General features: G+C 43.1%; 1 protein-coding gene across 6 annotated transcripts in view; it reads left to right on the top strand.

Annotated features, from left to right (window-relative positions):
• Positions 1-22,525, top strand: part of lrch1 (leucine-rich repeats and calponin homology (CH) domain containing 1) — a 101,331-nt gene extending 78,806 nt beyond the window's left edge. For 3 of the 6 annotated variants that reach the window (XM_044215929.1, XM_044215928.1, XM_044215930.1), the window contains 4 exons: positions 7,890-7,999; positions 8,476-8,613; positions 8,812-8,889; positions 13,049-16,522. In XM_044215929.1, coding sequence (XP_044071864.1) covers positions 7,890-7,999; positions 8,476-8,613; positions 8,812-8,889; positions 13,049-13,342 — 620 coding nt within the window. In that variant the 3' untranslated portion in view covers positions 13,343-16,522. Of the gene's footprint in view, positions 1-7,889; positions 8,000-8,475; positions 8,614-8,811; positions 8,890-13,048; positions 16,523-18,258 lie in introns of those variants that run through there. The other 3 variants (XM_044215931.1, XM_044215933.1, XM_044215932.1) reach the window with 2 other exon arrangements.
• Positions 22,526-22,858: the final 333 nt, after the last annotated feature.

Below are 22,858 nucleotides of genomic sequence, written 5' to 3' on the forward strand. Positions count from 1 at the left end.
AGATTCGCTTTTTGTATGCTCACACATTTTGGTGAGCTTCAGTGCCTGTGTGTGTGACCACTCTGCTATAGTAATGAACACACACACACACACACACACACACACACACACACACACACAGGCACTGAAGCTCACCCAAATGCAATGTGTGAGCATAAAGATGCAGGAAATGATTAAATGCAGGATATGTGTCAGATGAGTCTTGTAAGGTCTGAATTGATCTAAACTGTAGGGGGAAAAAACAATTTATATACTTGGGCATGGATACGTATTACAGTTTGTTAGTGCTCAAATGTTTAAATGATCAGTATTTAAGGGACAAAAAGTTGTAGCAACAAACTTTTCTGTGGCTTCAACAAAAGTTTTATAGAAGTTTGAGTTTTCTCAGCTTTTTCTTTTTTACAGCGAAAGACTGAACTGTCTTGAACACAGTCCCAGGATGTGTGATGAACAGCTCAATAGCACGCGCGTCTGAAATATGACTTACGACTTAAAAATGCAGTTGTTTTTTTTTTTTGGTGCACTTTTGTTTTGGAGAGAACTTGATGAAGTTTTAGTTCGTACCCTGACTGCTTCCTCTGTCTGTCCGGTGTGAGCTACAAACGTCAAACTATCAGACAACCTGCGACAGCAGAGGGCATATTAGGATCGTCTGATGTCTCTCCAATTGTGTGTGTGTGTGTGTGTGCGTGCAGCGTCTGCAATATGAATGAGTCTAGGTTTTGTCTGTGCAAATTTGTGTGTATTTTTAGCTCCTATATTTTAAGTGTTAGATAATGGTCCCTAAAGGAGTATCCCACTTCCACTGGAATGGAGTCCAAGATTTTAGATGGATCACAGCCGTGTGTGTGTGTGTGTGTGTGTGTGTGTGTGTGTGTGTGTGTGTGTGTTCTCCCCGAGGCATGCTGTGTTTCGGTCGGTTGGCCCATAAAAGGCTCTGATATGTTGCAGGAAGTTAACAGCGACTGTGAGCTGCGAGCAGTTAAACTGTTCACACACTCAGCTATTACTTCTGAATGTTAAACAAATCTCTCGCAGGCCTTCAGAGACTCTTTCAGTTCGCTTTCAGACACCGCATGTTAAATCTTGGTTTCATTTTCATATTAGTTCAACCTCTGATGGCAGGCTCATTGCTAACGTCTGAATCAAACACTACAATGTATGCTAATGTGTTAGCATGAAGCGTACAGTAACGCTATCTGTGCACAGAGCCTGCTATCACTCATTATAGTGTGTGCTATGTTAGTGTGAGGCCTCGCAGGGCTGCTAGTGTGGCTGTAAACCTTTATTGATTTTTTAATTTTATTCATATGAATTTGTACCTTTTGCCCCCGAGGTTATCTGACACACACCTCTTAGAGCGGAGAAGAATAACGATCCCTTGTCACTCATTGGCCCCCCGCTGCAGCCTGACAGGTGACAAAGCCACCCGGCCAGGATGCTATGAGTTGCGTCCACTGAGTGGAGGTCAAAAATAATCCTCCCGAGCTGTGTGACTTGGCCATCAAACAAGATGGAAGCAAAGAAGACAAGCTGCTCATTGAACTAGAAGTCCGTTCACACCACAGCTAGCGGGCAATGGTGAATTAGGTGGCAGTGAAGCAGCATTTGTTTTTTAGTTACAGTCAAAGCGTTGTAGTGACAAACTTGCAATGGGACAAATTAGATTTTTGTATCATCATTTGATTTTTGTATACTGTGAAACTGGCTCTGCAACACAAAGAGGACTGGATGTGCCACTTTCTACAAACTTCACTATTAAGTCATGTCAATTTTTTTTTTTATAGCCTTAATCACAAATCACAATTTTGCCTCAAACACACAACACCCTCCATCCTCAGGCCCTTGATTTAGATTTATGGAAGTAAAAAGGAAGAAACCTCAGGAAGACGAGAACTCTCTTTTCCAGGACGGACAGATGCGCGAGATGTCGTATGAACAGAGTGGACAGAAATAATCTCCGTCTCTGTCTGCTGTTGATGTCTTGCACTGGTCTGTGCACTTCGGGACAGATTTCAGGACAGACTAGGAGTCCTGTCGTCAAGGGATGACCAGTGTTTCTGCGCTCTGCCTGAGATGTTTGCTGCTGCAGCGATAGGAACATTTTTCCCTTCCAGTGTTTTACAGAAACGTTCTCCCGCTGAAGTGTTTGTTTCTACATCAGTAGTTCTGGGTGTAATTGTGATAACATTTATGACTAATGGTCTATAATGGGTTCAGGCCTCAGGGAGGGTGACATCACCAGGAACCTGACCCTGTGTGTGTGTGTGTGTGTGGTGGTCCACCCTCTCAGCCCTGTAGACAGGCTGTTAACAGGAACTCAAATATTATGATTATGTTTTAATCCATTAGCTGGTGGAGCGAGGTGCTGATAAACTGTGCCGTTCCTGCTACAGAGAAGGTACATGGAGCCCCGGGTTAGCGCAACAAAATACAGACAAGGTGGCGATTTCAAACCTTGCAGCATAAAAAACCCTGAAACTTTCTGCATGGCTCAATGCCAGTAGGCATGAGGAAATCTGTTTTTGTGATTTGGATGAATTGACCCTTTAATAACTAACTACTGCTGAGGCGCTGTTGATGCCGACTCCAGTCGCTCCGGCCAACAGCAGAAACTGAAAACAGAAGTGTGAGTGTGAAGCAGGTCGTCGCTTCGTCCGCCGTTCCTGCAGATGGAAACCAGAGGAAACACCACGAGCGTCCAGAACAGCTTCGGTGCTCCCTGCTGGAGGGAGGGACGCCTCCTCCACAAGAAGTTCCCTCAGTTATACATACAACCTTTATTTAATGAGGTCGTCTCACCTGAGTACAGCAGGTAGAGAGAAACACAAACTAAAGGACAGACAGCAGCAGAGACGGTCACAGACGGCACTGCACAGATCTGAAGCTGAAGGTTTCTGTTATATCTGGTCTGATGGAGGTGGTGGAGGACAGCGCTGTCTTACACGTTGGTCCAAAACCGTCCACAGCTGTGAAACTGGGTTGAGATCTGGTGACATCATGTTCACCCTCACCAAACCGCTCGGTGAGCCCTGCTGCACCCAAGCTGCTGCATTTCAAATGTTTCTCCTCGCTTTCATTCAGGTGTTTCCTTTCATTTGTCCCCCGTCTGTATATATCAAAAAAACAGGCTAAACAGTTAAAATGAAATAAAAATTAATAATTAAAGAAATTAATAAAAGCTGTATACTTTTATATACATTACAATAGCCAACACAAGACACTATACTTGAATTGTGTAAATATTTGTGCAAATACATACGTGCAGAAATAATTTGAAACTGACAGAAAAAGACAGCCAGCTGTGTTTATATTAAACTAAATATAGTTCAAATGTAAAACTATTTTATAGGGTGTTTTTCTTTGTTTTCTTTACGTTTATTTGTGTATATTCGCTTCAATATTTCTAATTCTCGCGTACGTTTCATCCGGTGACCTCAGCAGTGGCAGCAGATTTATACAGAAACTCAAATCTCACAGATCTCAGAACAGAAACAAACACCAGATCAGCTCTCTGATCCGAGATCATTATCTGTCAACTGTACCGGAGAGGGACAGGTAAAGGTAGCGTCTGTGGCCCCAAGCCGTCGCCATGGTAACAAAGAGACTGGAAATGGCTGTGGTAGATAACGATGAGCTCAGCTCATCATCTGTATTATTGTGAATTATACACCAAGTAGTTCCGACCAAGCAATCTGATTGGTTCCTGACCGCACACCTGCTCATCACTGAGAGTATGACTCCGCCAGGTGCTGCCTCCCTTGCTTGCAGTGAGCCGGAGAGCAAACGGTTTTGTGACCGCAGTGAAATTGTTGTTTTAGAAAGGTTAAACGCCAGCGGACACGGATTGAAGCGGAATATTTCGTTAGATAAAAACGTGAATTTTGGAAATGATGACATCTATCTTTTCTCAGTAAATTTTTTACTTTACAACGCTCGAGTTATTGGAAATGTCTGGATCACACGGAAACTCGCTACTAGCTTAAAAATACGTGTTCTTGACTCAACAGGGACAAGAAATCGGCCTGCTTGCTGGAGTAGTAAACTAGATTTCATTACGTAGGATTCTTCTGATGTGATTGTTTTCCATTTATTAGTCAGACCCCATGTGTTTCTAGGGAAATGGCGATAACTCAAAATACATTTTACTTATATCTTTTATTTAGTTGGTAACTGTTGTATAATCTTAATATTACACTCGAGGGTGAGCGTTAACGTGCTGACGACCCAGGCGCTCTCGTGCCATTAATGACGTTAAAGCTCACCCTCGAGTGTAATATTGTTTTAATGAGCAATGAAATTTAGTACACACATTGACGTTGCCCTCGGGGTGAATTGTAGTAACTTTGGTGACTTCATCAGGTCAAAATTGAATTTGTACAGCACATTGGTTTAATGGTAGCATGCTTACATGCTAAACATGGCAAACATCAGCATGTTAGCATGCTGCTAGCATGGCTGCAGACTCTTGGTCTGGTTTCTGTCCTTTTGGGCTGATGGATGACTCTAAAGACTATGATACCCATGAGCCTCGGTGGCCTTCGCTACACAGAAGAGGCCAGTCAGGTGTCAGAGCAGGTGTGGTTTTTACTTTTCTGTGATGTAGCGTTGCCCTGTACTGCACGAGGTGTGGATTCACTTGCCTGGGTGCAGTTTCTCTTTAACAAGCTGCTGAACCACTGCAGGATGATCATGAATGTTAATGGCAACCTTTGAAGACCAAACCTTTACAGAACTGAATTTCCTTGTAGTTTCTCTTCCTGAGAACTATGAAAAGCGTTGTGTAGTACATGTAGTATAGAATTGGTCTGATTGTGACGCTTTGTGTTTGTGCTCTTTGGCTGCTGCTGATGTTTGTTGGCAGCAGAAGATGAGTGGACCTGTCTGAGGGATTAATCTTGTAAAAGACTGTCTGAGGTTCTGTTTGCGTTCATGGTGACCTGGCCACTGTCTTTCAGGGCGGGACTGTTTGAGCAAGTTCCTACGTTTAGCCAGCTAGGAATAGCTTATTTGTGAAATAGACTTACAAAAAGACCCACACGCCCCCGTGCAGGGTTTTAAAAATATCCCATAAAAGCTTTTAATAACCTGTCAGAGCAGTAGAAACAGAAACAAGAAGCTGCAGGCTCAAACCGAGCAGATGGCAGGGAGGCATTTAGAGAGAGGAGGAGTACGATGAAGAGCGTTCAGCAGCTTGTAAAATGACTTGACCTAGAAGATAAAACTAGAGAGAGAAAACTATTTGCCCTTCATTATCTTCCCCTTTCCCTCTGTCCGCCACAGAGACTGCACGTCACTCAGGATTATCTGAGAGTCAAACAAACAACTCATTACTGGCTCTTTATTCTGGACGTTCAAGAGGCGCTTCACAGGACGCGCTCCTGAAAACACTCTTCCTGAACCTGAGATGATAAAAAACACCCGGTGGTGCATGTTATCACACCAAGGCCCACGTTTTATAACTCTTACCCCAAGTTGTATAAAGTCATTATTTATTTTATTGGCTACCTGCTTAATAGAAATATTGAATATTTGCTGTTTAAGATGTCTGTAGTTTCGTGAGGATTGTTGGCTAAAGCGGCTCAAAGTGTTAAAATGCAGTTTTAAGTGCTTGAAGACTTCATGTCCTCTGCTCTTCACGACCGAACCCACCGCAGAGACCCTGTAGCTCCCTCCTGTGGTCACTCGGGGGAACTACACAGATACAAGCTGTGTTCAGCTTCATTTATCAGACTCAGAAACACTTTATTGACCCCCGAGGGGAAACTCTTTGGCGCTACGGCAACAGGCAGCACGCACGTTGGCGCATGCGCACTAACTAATTTAGCTGTGAAAGGCAGATGTATGTGTAGAAAATAGGACACTGAGGAGCTGAATGATTCACCCTTCAGCTGTGTGTGGGTGTGTGTGGGTGTGTGTTTTGGTTGAAGAGGCCAAGCGTGTTTCACTCTGTCCTCCTACACGCTGTTTAGAAAAGCTGCTCTTCTCTCTGAGCCTGTTTTATTATTCAGATTTGACTGAATCCGATGACTTGATTCAGTCCAGTTCCCATCGAGTTCTTGTTCTGATTCGTATCATGTCGATATTTTATTCACTTTCTTTTCACTCTCCTGTCTGTACAGTAAATATGAAGCTACAGCCAGCAGCCGGTTAGCTTAGCTTAGCATTAAGACTGGAAACAGGGGGAAACAGCTAGCCCGGCCCTGTCTAATAGTCTTGTTCAGTAGTTCTTAGGTTGTTTTTACTAAAACAGATTTTGGGAGCCGGTATTAGAGTGCATCAGTTTCATTAAGGGTTATCTAATTATTTCTATGAACAAAATCTTCTGACTGTCCATTAAAACCATTATTTGTGTGTTGCTCTGCAGGCCGTTATCACACATGACTGCTCCGGGGACAAAGCCGGAGCTGAAAGAGCGCTGACTGCATGAGTGCGTGTGAATGTTGCGCTTACGTAAGCTTTCTACATCTTTTATGGCAGAAAGTCTTTTTCTGTGTCACTGAACATCTGAGTACAGATGTGGACTTACAGCAGGCCGCGCTGAAGCTCTTCTCGCTCCTCCACATTTATATCAGCGAGGGAAGACTAACTAACAGGACCACCCCTCTGTATACTGCACTTCAGTTCAGCAGCAGCACAAACTGCATCCTCCGAAATGATCCCACGGTTGAATCAGCTCCTCTCTGAAACAGCTTCAACACAGACTGAACGTTAACCGTCATGGAGGATTTATTACAGGACTGATGTGTTAGACTATAATACTAGGGTTAGCTACATCATGTATGTAAATACATAAAATGCATATTTTGCAGGTTTCTCATTTTCATCGGCATGAAACAAAGTTTAGCCAGGGACAGAGCTTTCAGCCGACACCCCTGGAGTTAGCGCTAGCTAGCTAGCTACATCTGCCAGCAGCACTTTTGTCTCCGTGTGTCTGGAATCAAGGACCCATTGGTTTGAAAAGTGGTAAATCTGCCACCGTTATCATTGTAAACTGCATATGTGCAGTTTCTAAAGTGGAAAGCTTGACAGGCGTAGCAACAGTAACTAAGGGGGCTTAGCTAATGGTCAATTTAAATATCAGTAACTAAACACTTTAAATAAACCACTTTGCAGCTTTAGGAGATATGTTTGCATTGTTTAAAGGTGATGTTTCCACAAACCGCTGGAGTCAGCCTGGTGATACTGAAGGTTATTTACTGTGATCAACCCACAGACTGTATAAATCATGGACGTAGTGTCCGTCACGTCACCTGTAGGTTTCTGAAGAGCCATTGTGAAGCTCAAAGTGGGCGGCTCCGGTCAAACGCCTCACAGCTGTCATGAAGGGGGAAATTAGCTATAGGGACCAGACCCGCTTTTGTAACCAGGCTGTAAACGTGTTTATTTCTGCTGTAAAGTTGGCATTTTAACACGGGGCTCTGTGGGGACTGACTCTCTTTGGGAGCCGGCCTCATGTGGCCATTCGAGGAACTAGAGTTTTTGGGACGTTTTCCGCGTTGGCTTCATTTCTCAGCCCCGGAGGTTGCCGCTTGAATCAACCACGTTTATAATACTCTCTGACTGTGAATATGAAGTCAAGCAAGTATTTTAGAAAGGTCTGTGTGCGTTCGTGCTCGGGATCATCTCCGTAGCTGTACGGTAATTTAAACCGACTCTTTTCTGATGTGAACGTCCTTAGCGACGAATCGAACTGAGCTCCTCACATCAGAAAGATCTTGAAGCAGTCGTGATTTCTCAGCTCCAGTGTGAGATGGGGAAATCTTCCTGATCTTTGTGTGTTTTAGAGCTATTCCTGCGGCCCTTCAGATGTGCACGGACCCTGGCTGTGTTGCTGCTGTCTCAGTCTAACGCCGCCTGTCTTGTTGTTGTTGTTGTGTTTGTTGTAGTGTTCCTGCGGAGCCACAAGAGTCTGGAGTCTGTCGATCCTCAGTTCACCATGAGAAGAAAGATGGAGCAGCTGCGAGAGGAACTGGAGCTCATGGAGCAACTGCGAGACGTGAGACGCACTTACCTCTGTTTACTGATTATTAGTGTGTGATTAAAGGAATATTCTGTGGGGTTTTTAAACAACCTGGGTCTTCATTTTGTAGTTCTGTCCACCGAGTATTCACCACGTGTCTCTCCAACAGGGCCGATGATCACACGTGGGGAAACTGTGTCCCAGTTCTGTACTACACACACATTGTTAGCAGGTTTTGAGTCTGTAGTGTGTTCACTACTAAGTACACTCAGTGTCAGTATTCAGACTGTTTTTTGAGTGTGGACACTTTTGTCCCCACAAGGCAACGCACAAAGGAAATGGAGGACTGCTTGTGGCAAAGTCACACTTTTCTCTCGCATACTTTCCTGTTAGTACAAAACAGTAAAAATCTTTTATGTACTAACTGGAAAAAACTGTGACACAGCGATCCTTTAGATTTTGCGGACTAACTGACGTGCTCACACCTGTTTGTGTCGTCGTTTTGTCCTCAGAGCATCGAGAGCAGACTGAAGGTCGTCCTTCCTGAAGACCTCGGCTCGTCTCTGATGGATGGCGTCGTGCTCTGCCATCTGGCAAATCACATTCGGCCGCGCTCTGTCGGCAGCATCCACGTTCCCTCGCCTGCCGTGGTACGTCTCAGACCGTCGGCCCTGACCTTTGACCCCTGAGATGAATATTCATGACGCTCTGAAACCTAAGTGCATAAAATATAACAGTCCAGAGCTCATGTCATCTGTTTTTATTTCTGATCTCAGCTTTTCTCTGGTAAAGTTCAGAAAACGGTTGCTTTTGTGTGAATGTGTCTTTGTGTGACTTCGTGCTTCCAGCCCAAACTCAGCATGGCAAAGTGTCGGAGAAACGTGGAGAACTTCCTGGACGCCTGCAGAAAGATTGGCGTACCAGAGGTAAGACACGCCCCTTTATACAATAACCCCTCCCCCTCCCCCGCCCTGTTAGTCGCCTCTCTGAACTGGGGGTCGTTTTCAGGTTTCTGCTCATTTCTTCCAAAACCCACCACAAGAAAATATTCTGATATGAAAGATTGATCATCTATCCTGAACGTAAAAAACAAATAAACCTTGTTTACTGGTGTTCTTGTAAACAGTGCTGACCACACAGTGACAGCACCGGTTTCAGCTTGTCCATCCTGAAGAGTTTTTTATTATCAAAGTGATCATTGCAGTTTGAATTGTTGAGTCAATTATTGCTGAAGCCGGAGCGGTTTGATTCAATCGTTTCTTGTAGAGGTTTTCAGACTGCGAGGTTTCCTCCCCAGCGGGGCGGGGGACAGTTGAAGGGTGGGTGAGTCGTGGGAAAAAACCAACAGGAAGTTAGTTATTGTAGTTTGTCGTGCTGATTGGGCGCCTGTCAACACGGTCAGCAGGGAGAGCAGTAGTGGCTGGGACACACAGCTCATGGAGGTGATTAAGGTGCTTCAAAACCCTTAGCGCTCAAAAACGTGGCTCAAGTTGTAGCCTGCAGCTAACTCACTGAATCCATTGCAACATTACACTTCCTGTTTACATCTCCGAAGCATCATGGGAAGTGCGGGCAGCAGTTGTCTTGATTTTGTTTAAGGGGGGGCCCACAGTATCAGACTTTGAAAACCCCTGTTGTAGAGGACTGATGCATTCTATCGGCAACTAATCACACGCTGGTCTGAACCCAGTTTGTTGTTTATTTCTTATATATTTCTTTATATTCTGCAAGTCAGTCCAGGGATTCGATCCAGCAACCTCCAACCTGAAAACACCCCCAGTTCATCAGAGAAACTTCCCCCGATATCCGACAGTTACACTTCGTCATCGACATGTTTTGGCTTCAGTTGACTGATTGTTGAAGATGTAAAAGGAACTGTGAAGGTGTCCTGCAAACAGTCTTCAGTCTCTTGAACATTTGCTGAAAAAAATGATCAATTATTTCACATCAAAGACAATGCAGCGTTATCCGCTACAATATCTTGTGATTTATGTCGGTAAGCGAGGTGAAAAGTGAAATTGAGGATTTTTGCAGGACACTGATGACGGCACTAAACCGTAAACCAGATCTGGGAGGAAGGCTGGTGATGCCATGTTTTTCACAGCAGCAGTTCTCGACCTTTTTGTCATCTGATCCTCCTGAAATGAGAACCGATACCCGACAAAACACTTTAATATACAGGACTTTTTAAAAGAAGCCTGGCTACTTCTTTTTAAAATCAAAACGAAAATCAGAATCCACTCATGACTCCCCGGGAGGTCTTTACCTCCAAGTCGAGAACGGCTGAATGCAACAATTTCATATACGTCTGCTACTACCCAAATTATGTCTCTGCCTCTAAATTAAAACTCGAGAGCCACTCTGCGTTTTCCCAGGACTGGTTTAATGTTCCTACCTGCCTCCTTTTTGTTTTCATCGCTTTTAAACGGGGTTGTTAACGTCGACATTTAACGCTGAATCATCACCCCTGTCATCGCTGCCTGTGGCTTCCAGCTTCCTCCATCATGACAGGAGTTGATCGAAACAGCAGCTTCAGTCTGAAACAGAGCTGCTCTGGGTTTACTGTGTGTGTGTGTGTGTGTGTGTGTGTGTGTGTGTGTGTGTGAGAAACTGCACATAGTTTAAAGTGTAGATTTGACTATTTCTGGAAAACAGATCTGCACGTGTGCACAACACTTCAGCAGCATCAGAGGTGTGTTAGCATGCAGAGCGGCTGTGTAAAAGGAGAACATAGTGACTCAGCGCAGGTGTAGCAGCTGAACAAATGTCCCGAATCTGTCCAGGTGCTGTTCATATGCTCTGACTGGTGGATTCTGGGAAATACAGCAGCAGGCGAGACAAAACCAAAGGTAGTCTTAAGGCAGAAGTTCAACATTTCGGGAAAAACACTTGTTTTCTGGCTGATTTATATGAGAAGATTGACACTACTTTCATATCTGTATGTTAAATATGAAGCTGCCGCCAGCAGCCGGTTAGCTTAGCTTAGCATTAAGACTGGAAATGGGGGAAACAGCTAGCCCGGCTCTGTCTGTCCAAAGGTAACAAAGTCCACTATTCAGCCCCTCTAAAGCTCACTAATTAACACATTATATCTTGTTTGTTAAAACAAAAACCAAAGTGTAAAAACAACAAATTGCCTGGAGTTGCGTCTCTATTGGTCCCGTCTCAGAAGTAGTCTGGCACACAAGCCCCTGTATAACATCAATTTGTTGTTTTTACACACACGAGCTACAACATGTTCATTAGTGTATTTTACCTTTGGACAGAGCCAGTCTAGCTGTTTCCCCTGTTTCCTGTCTTTGTGCTAAGCTAACTTGAGCTAACCGGCTGCTGACTGTCAGTCTTCTCATCTAACTCTTGGCAAATGAGCGTATTTCCCTAAATGTCTAACTATTCCTTTTAAATCTGCGACAGTAGGAATCCACAGAAAGTGTTTTACACACTTACAGTAAAGATGCAGGGGCATCAGTGGAAGGAGACCTACAGTTTGTGTTCGTAAAATGTTTAAGTCACAGTTAAAACAACAGTGTGAGATCTTCTCAGGAGGAAACAGGACAGAGCAGGTGGCATTCACAGCCAACGCGCTGCCAGTTAAAGAGCGAGAGGCAGTTTAATCGGTAAAGAAGGGATGCTTAATCGTGCTGACTGCTGGTCGTCGGGGCCATAATGGTGATGTAGTTCTGTTCATATCATCCTCCCTTAAACCAGGAACGTGAATGATGGAAGTTTGATATTAAAGGTGAATGTTAGAAAATTAAAATCGACTTTCTCACATCGTTGCGACTTGAAATTTGAGTATAATTTTTCAGTCAGGATTGTTTTGCCACTTTAAATGTGACCATTTTATTATTTGTTTCTAGTTTATATTTTTATTGATCTTTAACATCATTGTAATGTGTACGTTCTTTACATCTACAAAAGACTGGGTCAAAAGACTTGAATTGACCCTGTTCTGAGCAGTTTATCTGACCTGACTGGTTGACCTTTGACCTCCATCTGTGCTGCTGCTTGCTGACTGTTTCCTGCCTCTGTGTGGACGTTGCTAACCAGCCGGCTACCTGCATCCTGAATGCTTTACTGACAACGCTTCTGCAAGCTAACGTGCTAACAGCTTCCCCCGAGCTAACGTGCTAACAGCTTCCCCCGAGCTAACGTGCTACTAGCTTCTGTGCTAACGTGCTGGCCTGCTGCGCTGTCGGCTGACTGCACTGGCTCTCCCATCAGCCACTTCACTCCTCATTATGGTCTGCTCACTGGGAGAGAGGAGAGGTCGCCTGTCGGGGGTTTACAGAACGTTTCTCCATCCTCTCAGTAAGCATCCCTGCTCGTTGCCATGGTAACCCCTTGCCTGCCCCGCCTCACCGGCTCTCACGCTCTTGTCTGTGACCTTTGACCTCTGTGTCCATTGGTTAACCTCCTGCCTTTTCTTTCTCTTTTTACCTTCCTGCTGGATCGTCTTCCTCCTTCTCCTCTTTTCTTCTCCTCTTCATCTTCGTCCCCTCCTTCCTATATTTTGTTTTTCACTTTTCTCTGGATTATTTCAAACTGCCTCTGAACTTTTGGTTTTGATTCAATGGTTTGTTCGTTTCTTTCGTCCCCGTCCTCTTCATCACCCATCCTTGTCCTCTTCTCTTTGTTGCTCTCTCAATTGTATCCTTCTCTTTTGTTTCCTTCTTTTTATTATGTTTCTGTTTCTAATCGCCTCCATCTTTCCTCTTCTTCCTCCTCCTGGTTTTTGGCTCTAACTTGTCTTTCTTGGAGAATATTTCAAATGTCTCTTTTATTTTCCTTTCTCTCTCTCTCCCTTTTTTTTGGTTGTAAACACATCCTGCACTTCTTTACCTCCAACTTCCTTCCTTTTACTCATCCCCTTGTTTCCTCCATCTTCTTTTCCCTTATCCTTCCCTCATCTCCTTTATCCCTTATTCCCTACTTCCTCCTTAATTCCCTTGTTTCCCCCTCTTTCTCATTCCCTGGCTTTTTTCTCTTTCCCTTCCCTCCTTGTTTCCTTTCTTTCCTCCTCTGTTGTTTCTTCCCACCTCCTTCCCTTCATTTATTTTCCTGTCTTCCCAATGGGGGCGCCAGTCTTCCCTCTGTTCGCCCTATGACATCATCCAGTGCCGCCTGCAGCCGGTTTGCGGCGCAGTTCAGGCGCTGGTTGCCTTGGATACAGCCTCTCCGGACAGGAAACAAGAAAAGGCGATCTTGACTCCAAACCCCGCCTCCTCCGGGGTGGCAGAGACTCCCTCATTGGTTTCCGTTACCACTCAAACCCCGCCTCCCGCATGGCAAATCTGGGACCTTATTGGCTCAAGCCTGCTTCACATCCTCTGCCTAGTTCTGCTGTTCTTGGCCTATAGTTGGAGCGAGCTAACGTAACCATGACAACAGGCTCCTGTCAGTCACCTGCAGGCCCCGTCCTCTTCCTGCCCAGGCTAGTCCTCCTCCTTTTTTTGTTTTTTTTGGGCTGCATTTACGTCACATGGGGAAATATTACACTCAAACAAACAAACGTTTTCTGGAAATGTTCATTAGTGTTAACATTTCTGTGAGCTCATCAACGGTTTACTGTCAAAAACAAATGTGAGCATAGTGATTCAGTAAAGAGTGACTACACCCAAAAAATGTTTTGAGTAGTAAAAATACGAGTTACAGATAGAATACAACCGTACTTGATCGGCTCCCATTTTAAACATGACACTGAGAGGGATCAGAATCGATCTGTGAGTTGTAGTGTTCCCCACACGTTATTTATAGGTTTTGAGGCTTTTGTATGGGTACTGTAGGAACTGTGGTTGGGAGACCTCTGGTGGATTGATGATATTTTTTTAAAACGCAGCACATCAACTATGCACTGGCGCTTCCCCACAGACCCCCACACCGGTGGATCCTCTCGTAGGAAACACCTTAGCTGAGCAACAACAACACAGGTACCCACACAGAAACTCTCTCAAAGGGACGTAAACGTGCTTATAGTGGCTGTCAGAGCCCCACCAGGCTCCCGGTCTGATGGGAACGTCCTCAGTTCTGCGCAGTGATACGGTTGGCGGGTGTAGTTCAGTAGAAAGAAAATAGTCCCTGCATGAAACTGCTCACAACAGACCTGTGGACTATCTTCAGCATCTGGGTCCTGAAGTCTGGAAACAGACATCTCTGTTGAGTTTTTCAAATGTATTTTTTGACAGAAGGGACGTAAACGTGCTTGTAGTGGCTGTCAGAGCCCCACCAGGCTCCCGGTCTTGGGGCCTGACAGTAGTTGCTCACTGCTGGTTAGCTCTGACTACAAGAGGTCTGGCAGAATTTGAGGGTGTACTTGCTCTTTAACATTTGTCATATACACAAAACCAAGCTAACAACGAACTAAAGTCAACACCATTCAAAAACTCCTTTTCGTGACATTTTAATGATCCCAAGTGGGATCAATAAAATGTATATAATCTTCTGTTCACCCCATGTGATACGAATGCAGCGTCAGCATGAGCCTCTCTCCTCGCCTTCCACGAAACGTGTTTGTGTCTCTGCAGTAAAGTGACACTGAAACTCTTAACAGAAGCAGGACATGTGGAGCGGCAGGTTACCTAAAGTCCCTGATGTCCTGTCAACATGCTGTCCAGCAGGGATGATCTGGCCCGTGCAGGACCGAGAGGGTCCGGGCTCTTGTTTTGTTCACCTGTTGGAGCCATGAAAACTCTTTTGGTCCTGAAAAAACAAAAATATCGTCACGTGTCCCTTAGGGATCGGACGCTAACGAAATGAAACGTTGTGCTAGTATTGACGTCTCCTCCGTGACAAAACAGCTTCACTGGTCATGTTCAGATTTGTGTGTGTTTATAGATGAATACTGTGTGCAGTGTACAGAATTTAGCATAGAGCAGCCTTGTCTTACTAAAGTGACCGTAGTATTTGACTTGGTGGGCTCAAATCTCCCAGCAGCCATTTGGCACCATCATGGAGGTCCAGTGGGAAACTGGCTGCGGGGAATGTTGTTTTTTATTTTTTATTACAACTGGGTGTCGGTCCATTTAGTTATTCTCAAAATAAAAATAAATGGTTTTAAAAGCTATTTTCAAATGTGGATTATGCACATAAGTGGCTGAAGCGCATCCACATTATGTTACAAATTCAAGGTTTCAATTTATTCATCCATGAAAACATGGATACAGTGCTGCCATACTAATCAACCAATACTGATTACATAAATACCCATAAGACCAAACCATAGATAAATAGCGGTAAAACTCCGAGCTGATTTATTTAGTTTTTTTGCTTTGGTGGTCCGCTGGAACGCTGTTTATGCAGCCTAGGTATCTAAAAAAAAGTTCACTTTTTCTGTAAATGTGCCCAGTTTTTAGTAAGACGTCTGTTGCCCTCGCACCACCTTGAATCAGTGCTTACTGGCAACAACACGACGACGGTTAGCTAGCGAACAAGCTAATCAGATCAGTGATCTTTAGATCAGACATTAAACATGTCCACCAAACCTTTTCTGAGAACGCCATTTTATTTTGCACTTTAACGAATCGATGAGGAGTGCCGAAGACCTCCAACATGGCCGCCAAATGGTTCCGCTGAAGCCCTTCTGTCTGTCAGTGAAGCTAACAAGAAGACGAAGGGGTGGGGGGGCTACTCTTCCTCCCACAAACAGCAGTTTGACTTTGAATATTAGATGATTGAGTTTCAGAGCGACTACAGTCAGTGACTTGATGTTATATTTTCGTGGTCGTTCCCATATTTCAGAACGACTGGACTGCAGAAGCACACGACTCCTGAACCCGTCGCAGAGCTGCGCAGACAGCATTTGTTCTTTTCAGATGTGTGATTATGATGAAGTGGTGAGGAGCAAAGGGAAGCCATATTACAATAGTTACTGATTATTTAAATCAGTTAGATGTATTTTTCGGTCTTAATTTGTCTGAATTGTTGTTTAAATCAGTTATTTGAGATGTTTTGAAACTTTAGAAAAATGTGGAGTTTATTTTATTTATGTATTTATTTATTTTTGTCCTGCTTTTGACTTCTTTTAATTCACACCAACAAACTCTACTGTATCCTGATATGCAATGTGAGTGTTTCTGGAGAACATTTGAAGGGCTATAGACACTAGATGAGTTCATGAAGTTAGATATATATTATTCTTCTTAAGCTGTTTATCTTTGAGGGTTTGATACATAGAGGATTAGAATATCGCTCTGTTTGTAATGTGGAGAGGAAATAAAAACAGGATATTTGCTGTGCCCACTGCAACTTTAAAGAACATCATTTTGCGTCGCCGTGTCTTCACTGGTCCTTTCATGTTTGATGTTGTGGAAACAGAAGATGCCTTGTATTTATGATAACTAGAATACTGAATATTAGACATTAACCAGTGTAAGATAACTGTTCATTTCTGTTTGATTATTTAAGTTATTCACTTGTTCATAAATTTCCACATTCTCTGCACAGATTTTTTAACTTTGTGCTGATGTGAATGCTTTTCATGTATGAGGGGGATTATTTTTATGACTTGTGTAAGATATCTGACAGTGTTAAAGACTGAGGTAATAAATGCAGTTTAGGGATGCTGTCTGTTCTGCGGAGTCATTGTTTAAGTTAGAGGTCTTGAAGCCGACTTCAGGCGAAAACCCGAGGACCTAACCCGCTTATAGATACCACGCTCACATCTGTCCGTTAAATATGAAGCTAATAGCTAAAGCTAAATATCCTGGCACATAACCCCCGTAAAATCACAACCTGTTGTTTTTACGCTTCAGAGTTTGTACAGATTAAACTAATGTAACGTTTTAGTTAGTGAGTTTTAGAGGTGCTGGTAAACAGAGCCAGGCTAGCAGTTTCCCCCTGTTTCTAGTGCTTTATGCTAAGCTAAGATACTGCTGGCTGTAGCTTCATATTAACAGACAGTTACGAGAGTGGTATCGATCTTCTCATCTAACTCAGAAAGCAAATAAGCGTAAACTGTTCCTTTAATCTAAACTTTAAAATAACCGGATGCAGAATGTCAGCAAACATTTTTCAGATCCATCAGGTCCTGTTACGTGTGACAAACTCATCATCTGTGTGATCAAGTATAAAACTTGAGTCACGTGATAAATGATGGGTTTTACACTCTTAACTCTCCTCCTCCTGAAGCTGAATAAACTCTTTAACCCCTCCTCGGATCAGCTGGGAAACGCATCGTCACAGAGCTGAAAACAGGCTGTTTCTCTGATACGTGGTTCTCACAGGACGGCGACGCTGCAAACACGTGATGACCTTATAGACCATGATGCATTGCTGCAGGTTAAACTACCCAACAGGATATAAAGCAGTTAAAATGAGCTCGACCTGAAACATCTGCAGCAGTAAGATGCAACACACACATGAATGCAGCAGGAATATGAATCCAGAAACATCAGATATAATAAACACTGACAGGAAGCGTTTTACTGTCAGACTTTAACTGCACTGAGGTTTTGAATGCAGGACTTTTACTTGTAGTGGAGTATTTTCACAGCGTGGTTGGTGTTAGTACTTTTACTGAAGTAAAGGATCTGAATACTTCCTCCACCACTCGCTGTCCTCCACCTGAGCCAGAGCTCCATGTACCGGTGACGATGTGGTTAAAAAGCTCAGGAAAAGCCAGCAGGTGGATCTTTGTGTTGAGAAGATCTTTCAGGCTCCGGTCCTCTTCTGTTTGGCCTCAGGTCTCTCTGCTTGTTTTTCTAATGGAGGTCCGGTTTCGAGTACACATTTCTGGACCTGTGAAGACTAGTGCTGGGAAGTTTGTGTGTTATCTTGCCTCCTTATATACCAGGTCCGCACCTCTAAATATATCAAACGTATTAGGCTTTGCACAGGGCTCGCTAACAGGATGTGTTGGTATTGAGTGGCGTTAAAGCAGTTTAAGCTTCCTTCCAAAACATGAATCTGTAGGCCACAAAAAGCTGATAAAACCTATGCAATCATGAAATGTTTTACTTTACATATTGTGATAATTGTGTTGATCCAGTAAATGAACAAAAATCTACCAACTGGCGGTAATATATATTTGGTAATACATAACAGTCAAGTAGAGAAGGTCGGACTCAGCGGGTGGGGCTGTGGCTATTTCCTGGAATCAGTGTGTACCAGTGCAGACCGGTGTGTGTTCTGAACTCAGTAGAAAAGATTTGCCCGTCCAGGTATACTTGCTGAAACACGCGTTACATTTATAAGCATTGTGTCTAAATCTTTTGCTGCCCTTGTCTCTTTTCTGCCTCTACATCTGCTCCTCTTCTCTCTCTGCCCTGATCTTTTCTGCCCTGACTCTGGTCTCCCAGGACAAACTGTGTCTTCCTCACCACATCCTGGAGGAGAAAGGCCTGGTGAAGCTGGGCATCACGGTCCAGGCTCTGGTGGACGAGGCCTCCTCCAAACACTCCCTCCTGACGTGAGCAGCGGGGACGGGCGGAGCTTCCACCGACTGACGCGTACAACAAACACACACCTGGATCAAAACGCCGACCTGACGCTGCAGCGCGCCTCTGTGCTCATTCTGCATCCTTCTGTTGAGTGTTTTTATTAGATTTCAGGATGCAAAATGGTGTTAAGGGAACTAAAGCAGTCAGAAGTGGATTTATTTACTGATTCGTGAGAGGGAACTTCTGGGTGGATTAAGAATTCAGTATATTGCCAAGCGGAAGAGTCCAAATCCACCAGCGTTCGACTGGTTCCAGCTGGTTTCTCTCCATAAATGATGTGGGGTTTTTATTTTATCAGTTTCAGGGATGTGAGTGAAAATTAACTCTGACTTCCTCCCATTTCTTCAGGTAAACACACGAGAGACACAAACCGCCAACTGAAGGGCATAAATACAGAAATTCTTACGCTGGTTGGTACCAAAATTAATGACGGAGTATTAGAGCCGCTGAGAGAGATTTGGGGAAAAGAATTTCATAATTATGATAATTATGAATAATAAGTTAGAATATTATTTTTAAAAAGTCTGAATATTGTGAGAATAAAGTAGTAGTATTTCAGGGTGTGGCTTTATTCTTATAAAATTCTCAAAGTATGAATTTTGGCATAAATTTACAACTTTATTCTAAAAAATCGGGAGATGTTTTTGCCTGTAACCGTGGCGCTAATACTCTGCAGTACAAAAATAGATGCAGGGACATTTTAAAAAATCTGGTATTTAAACGTAAATTAGATTCAGAGTCGGTGGAGCTGTTTAGCATTCAATCTGAACCCTTTAGTTTGCCCTAATACTTCACCTGTTTCTGTCCCGCAGTCTCGAGCAAAAACTCTTATATGATTATAAAACCCGCCAGTTATCGACCTACAGATAACAGATTTTGAGGTTTCAGGTGAAGTGTCACTGGACTGTGTGAGGATTTGTTCTCAGTTCGGAGAATAAAACCAAACTGCTTCGGTTTGAACGTAGAGGGAGAAAGCTTTTAACCCCGTCTGTGTTTAAACGTATTTATAATATAACGAGAAGCTGAGATAAGGTGTTTAAAGAAATATCCCACAAATATTTTTCTCTAATATATTTTAGGTATAACTGTGTGTTTTCTAAAGGTTTTACTGACTTTCTGTGGAGCTTGTCCCTGAACCAGGTCTGAGTCTGTGAGCCTGCCACTGTGGGGACACTAATCTGTTTATCAAGCCTCTCTGATGGATTGAAACAAGTCCAGGTACATTTTTATTTGCTGTTTTCTCACCTTGAATCCTCTCACACTTGTTGGTCATCGGTGTTCACGGAGGGAAACGGGCCTGAAGGCAGTTTTAGGACATTTTAAGTGAAACTTCCTCCGCAGTTTCTGTTCACGTTGGATGTGGTTTATGAGATTCAGTTTGCTAATGTGCCAAAACACACGTGGTGTTACTGAGAAGAGTCACAGAACAAAAGCAAAGCACACATCGCTGTGTTTCAAGGCCAAAATGTTAATGTCATCCGCTCCTCGCGTCAGCTTCCACACTGCGAGACTCTTGATAAATATCAGAGTTGTGTATTAGATGTTTAGATTTCAGGAGGCGGCGGGCGCAGGTCAGCGAGGATGAGATCTCACGCAGCTCCAGCAGTCTGGCAAATTCTTAAAACAGTGAGTTTTTAAAAGCAGTCTGATTGCTTTCTCGCCACATCGCAGAGTAAATTAGAAGTTCGTGTTGTGGCGAAAGGTTCCTCACGCCTGCTAACGGGTTTTTTTTAAACCGTCTGCGTGAGTTTGTTCAAACCTCCGGTTTGGTTTCGGTCGGAGCTGTTGCTGTTTGAGATCAGAGCTTCTGTGACTCAGGGCGGGTTTGGGTTTACTACACTGTTGATGCTTCAGTCCACAGCCTGCTATGTCAGCTGTGTGTGTGTGTGTGTGTGTGTGTGTGAGTGGGAGTTGGCCTTTTGAATTATGTGGTAATGCAGCTCTGGCACAAACCAAGACTTTAAAGGGGCAGTAAGTAATTGTTGACCTTTTATCGACCTCTGTTGGCAACTACAACCAATCACAGCTTTCAGCACCGCTGACATCATCTTCTCCCGTTCAGCTGAGGGTGTTCGTTCAGGCTTCTTTTTTGTAAGCTGCATTAATGGATTTTGACCACTAGGGGGCAGAAAATGCTGCTTTGAATGCGAGAATGATTAAACCAGAAACTGACTTTTAGTTTCAGTCACTTTGAGCAAGAACGCTTGTTGATTCGTGACTAAAGAAAAACCTCAGTCCTCAGGAGGCTGAAACTAACGTAGCAGACGGGCTTTAGTGTCTTCAGCTCCATTAGGACAGGATTGATATTACACACACACACATTAGTATTATTTATCTGTAATTTGATTACAGATAGTCCTTAAATGTCTCTTTCTGAATGTCTATTAAGCTGATTTTACAGCAAGAAAGAGGCTCGTTTCTGCGGCTTCACCAAGTGCAGTTTTAATGCAATTAATTAATTAATAAAGCATCATCAGCTGCAGTCCGATACAAACCGGTTCAACATGAGCTCCAGCTCCACCAGCTGCAGCAGCAACATCCTGCTTTACATTAATGCACGAGGAATAATAACCTGATGATAGAATATATAACAGCACAGCAGCCACAGGGACGCTGCACTGCTTTAATGCTTTAAGGATCCTGATCACACTCTCACACTTTCACTGCAGCAGAGTGTGTTACTGGATGTGAGGTGAGAAATCAGACTAACACACACATATACATATATAAAATCAATATTGAAGCCACCACATCTCTCCTTGAGAAATAAATCCTTTTAATATTTTCCAGGAAACTGGACTGTTAATGTAAAGAATTAAAATATTTGGTTAACAGGTTAGTTAAAATAAAGAATTTGTGAATGACCTTTTGAATGGCTTGTTCACGGTGAACAGGACCGCGTCTGTGCTGAAACCGCAGTGAGGCATCGCTTTAGGTTTTTATCAGATTTACGCACTGCCCCTTTAAAACCCAGATCTTGGCAGCTCTGCGATCGTGTCCGGCTTCTCCCGAACGCCACGACGAGACCGCGCGAGGTGTCGAGCGCTCTCGAAGCAGCAGGCTTGTGTGAGTGAGTTGTTTTTCTGTACGTCTGATGCAGCTTGGTATCCAAAGCTTGAGCTACTTAAAGATTCAGCAGTAAAAAGAAATAAATGCTTCCACTGGATCGATTTGACAGTTGCCAAAACAAACATTTCCTCTCTTGTGATAAAACTATAAGTAAAGGACTTTATTTAAATGTACTGTAGACTGTGTACATATTATTTATCACAAGGATTTCCTGTTAATTAATATTTGAAAAAGAAGTGATGAGTTATGTATTTGTATTTGTATATTTCACCATAAAACGCTCACAACTTTAACACCTGTTCTTCATAATCCACAATATCATATGTGATTAAAATAAATAAATGTTCACGTATCTCAACACTAAGGGCAGCTTGGTGAAGTAATAACACACACACACACACATATATATCAGCTTTTGTTGTGTATTATTTCTCCTCTTGGCTAAAATCTGTAAAACAGTAGAGCAACAAACATTTCTTACATTCCTGATATTAAATCAGTTCGGTTGAATCTGGAAGAGCTGCTGAAATCAGTCGGCCATCGCGCTGCAGAGACGTCGACGTCTGAAACACAAAAGCAATAAAAACCAAACCGGCTGCTTCCCGACAGAATCTGCACTTTAAAAACTTCTATCCTTGTTTTGGCAACTGAGAAAATCTTAAATCACCTTTAATCCGAACTGAGAGAACAGAGCTTGAAAATGTGACGCTGGTGTAAATGTGGTGAACTGAGCATTTCCTGCTGAACGTAAAGCAGCGTTGTTTTCTAACGTCTCTCTTGTGTGTGTATATAAACGGCCTGTACTCACATTTTTGTACTTTTCTGACTGGGAGGAAATTTATTTTTTATGTGACTTCTTTTCATTTTTGTTGAAACTTCGATGTAACAAAACCTTTTGTAACTCTTTGTGAACCTTTTGTGTAATTTGTTGTACAGCAACTCAAATTTACATGCATGAAAAGTCCCTTTAATGTCGCCTAAACTGCTGTGAATACTGTAAATACTGCACTGTATTTCTTATCACTTTATCAGTAAAGACCTCAGCTGTCAAAACAAACACACCTTTTGTTAAATCACTGCAAAATCGGATCTTTCCATCGTGACTGCACTTTGTCCCGCCGCAAATCAACAATTTTGGCATTTGAATTTGACGTCTGACACTTTATATAAGCTTTTACTAATTTACTTTAAAATCGCCGCAGCTGGGAGATTGTCACGCAAACCCAGATCAAGTAATCCTTCTCTTAATAAATGATAAATAGCAGCTTAACTTTTTTTAAATGTGTAAAAAGAAAAAAGCTTGTTAACGCTGTTAATTGATTATTAACGTAATGACTTATTTACAAATATATACGTCTTGGTCATCATGGTTATCACAGTCCAGGCAACT

The sequence above is a fragment of the Siniperca chuatsi genome, linkage group LG12, assembly GCF_020085105.1.
Source record: "Siniperca chuatsi isolate FFG_IHB_CAS linkage group LG12, ASM2008510v1, whole genome shotgun sequence".
Taxonomy (NCBI): Eukaryota; Metazoa; Chordata; class Actinopteri; order Centrarchiformes; family Sinipercidae; genus Siniperca; species Siniperca chuatsi.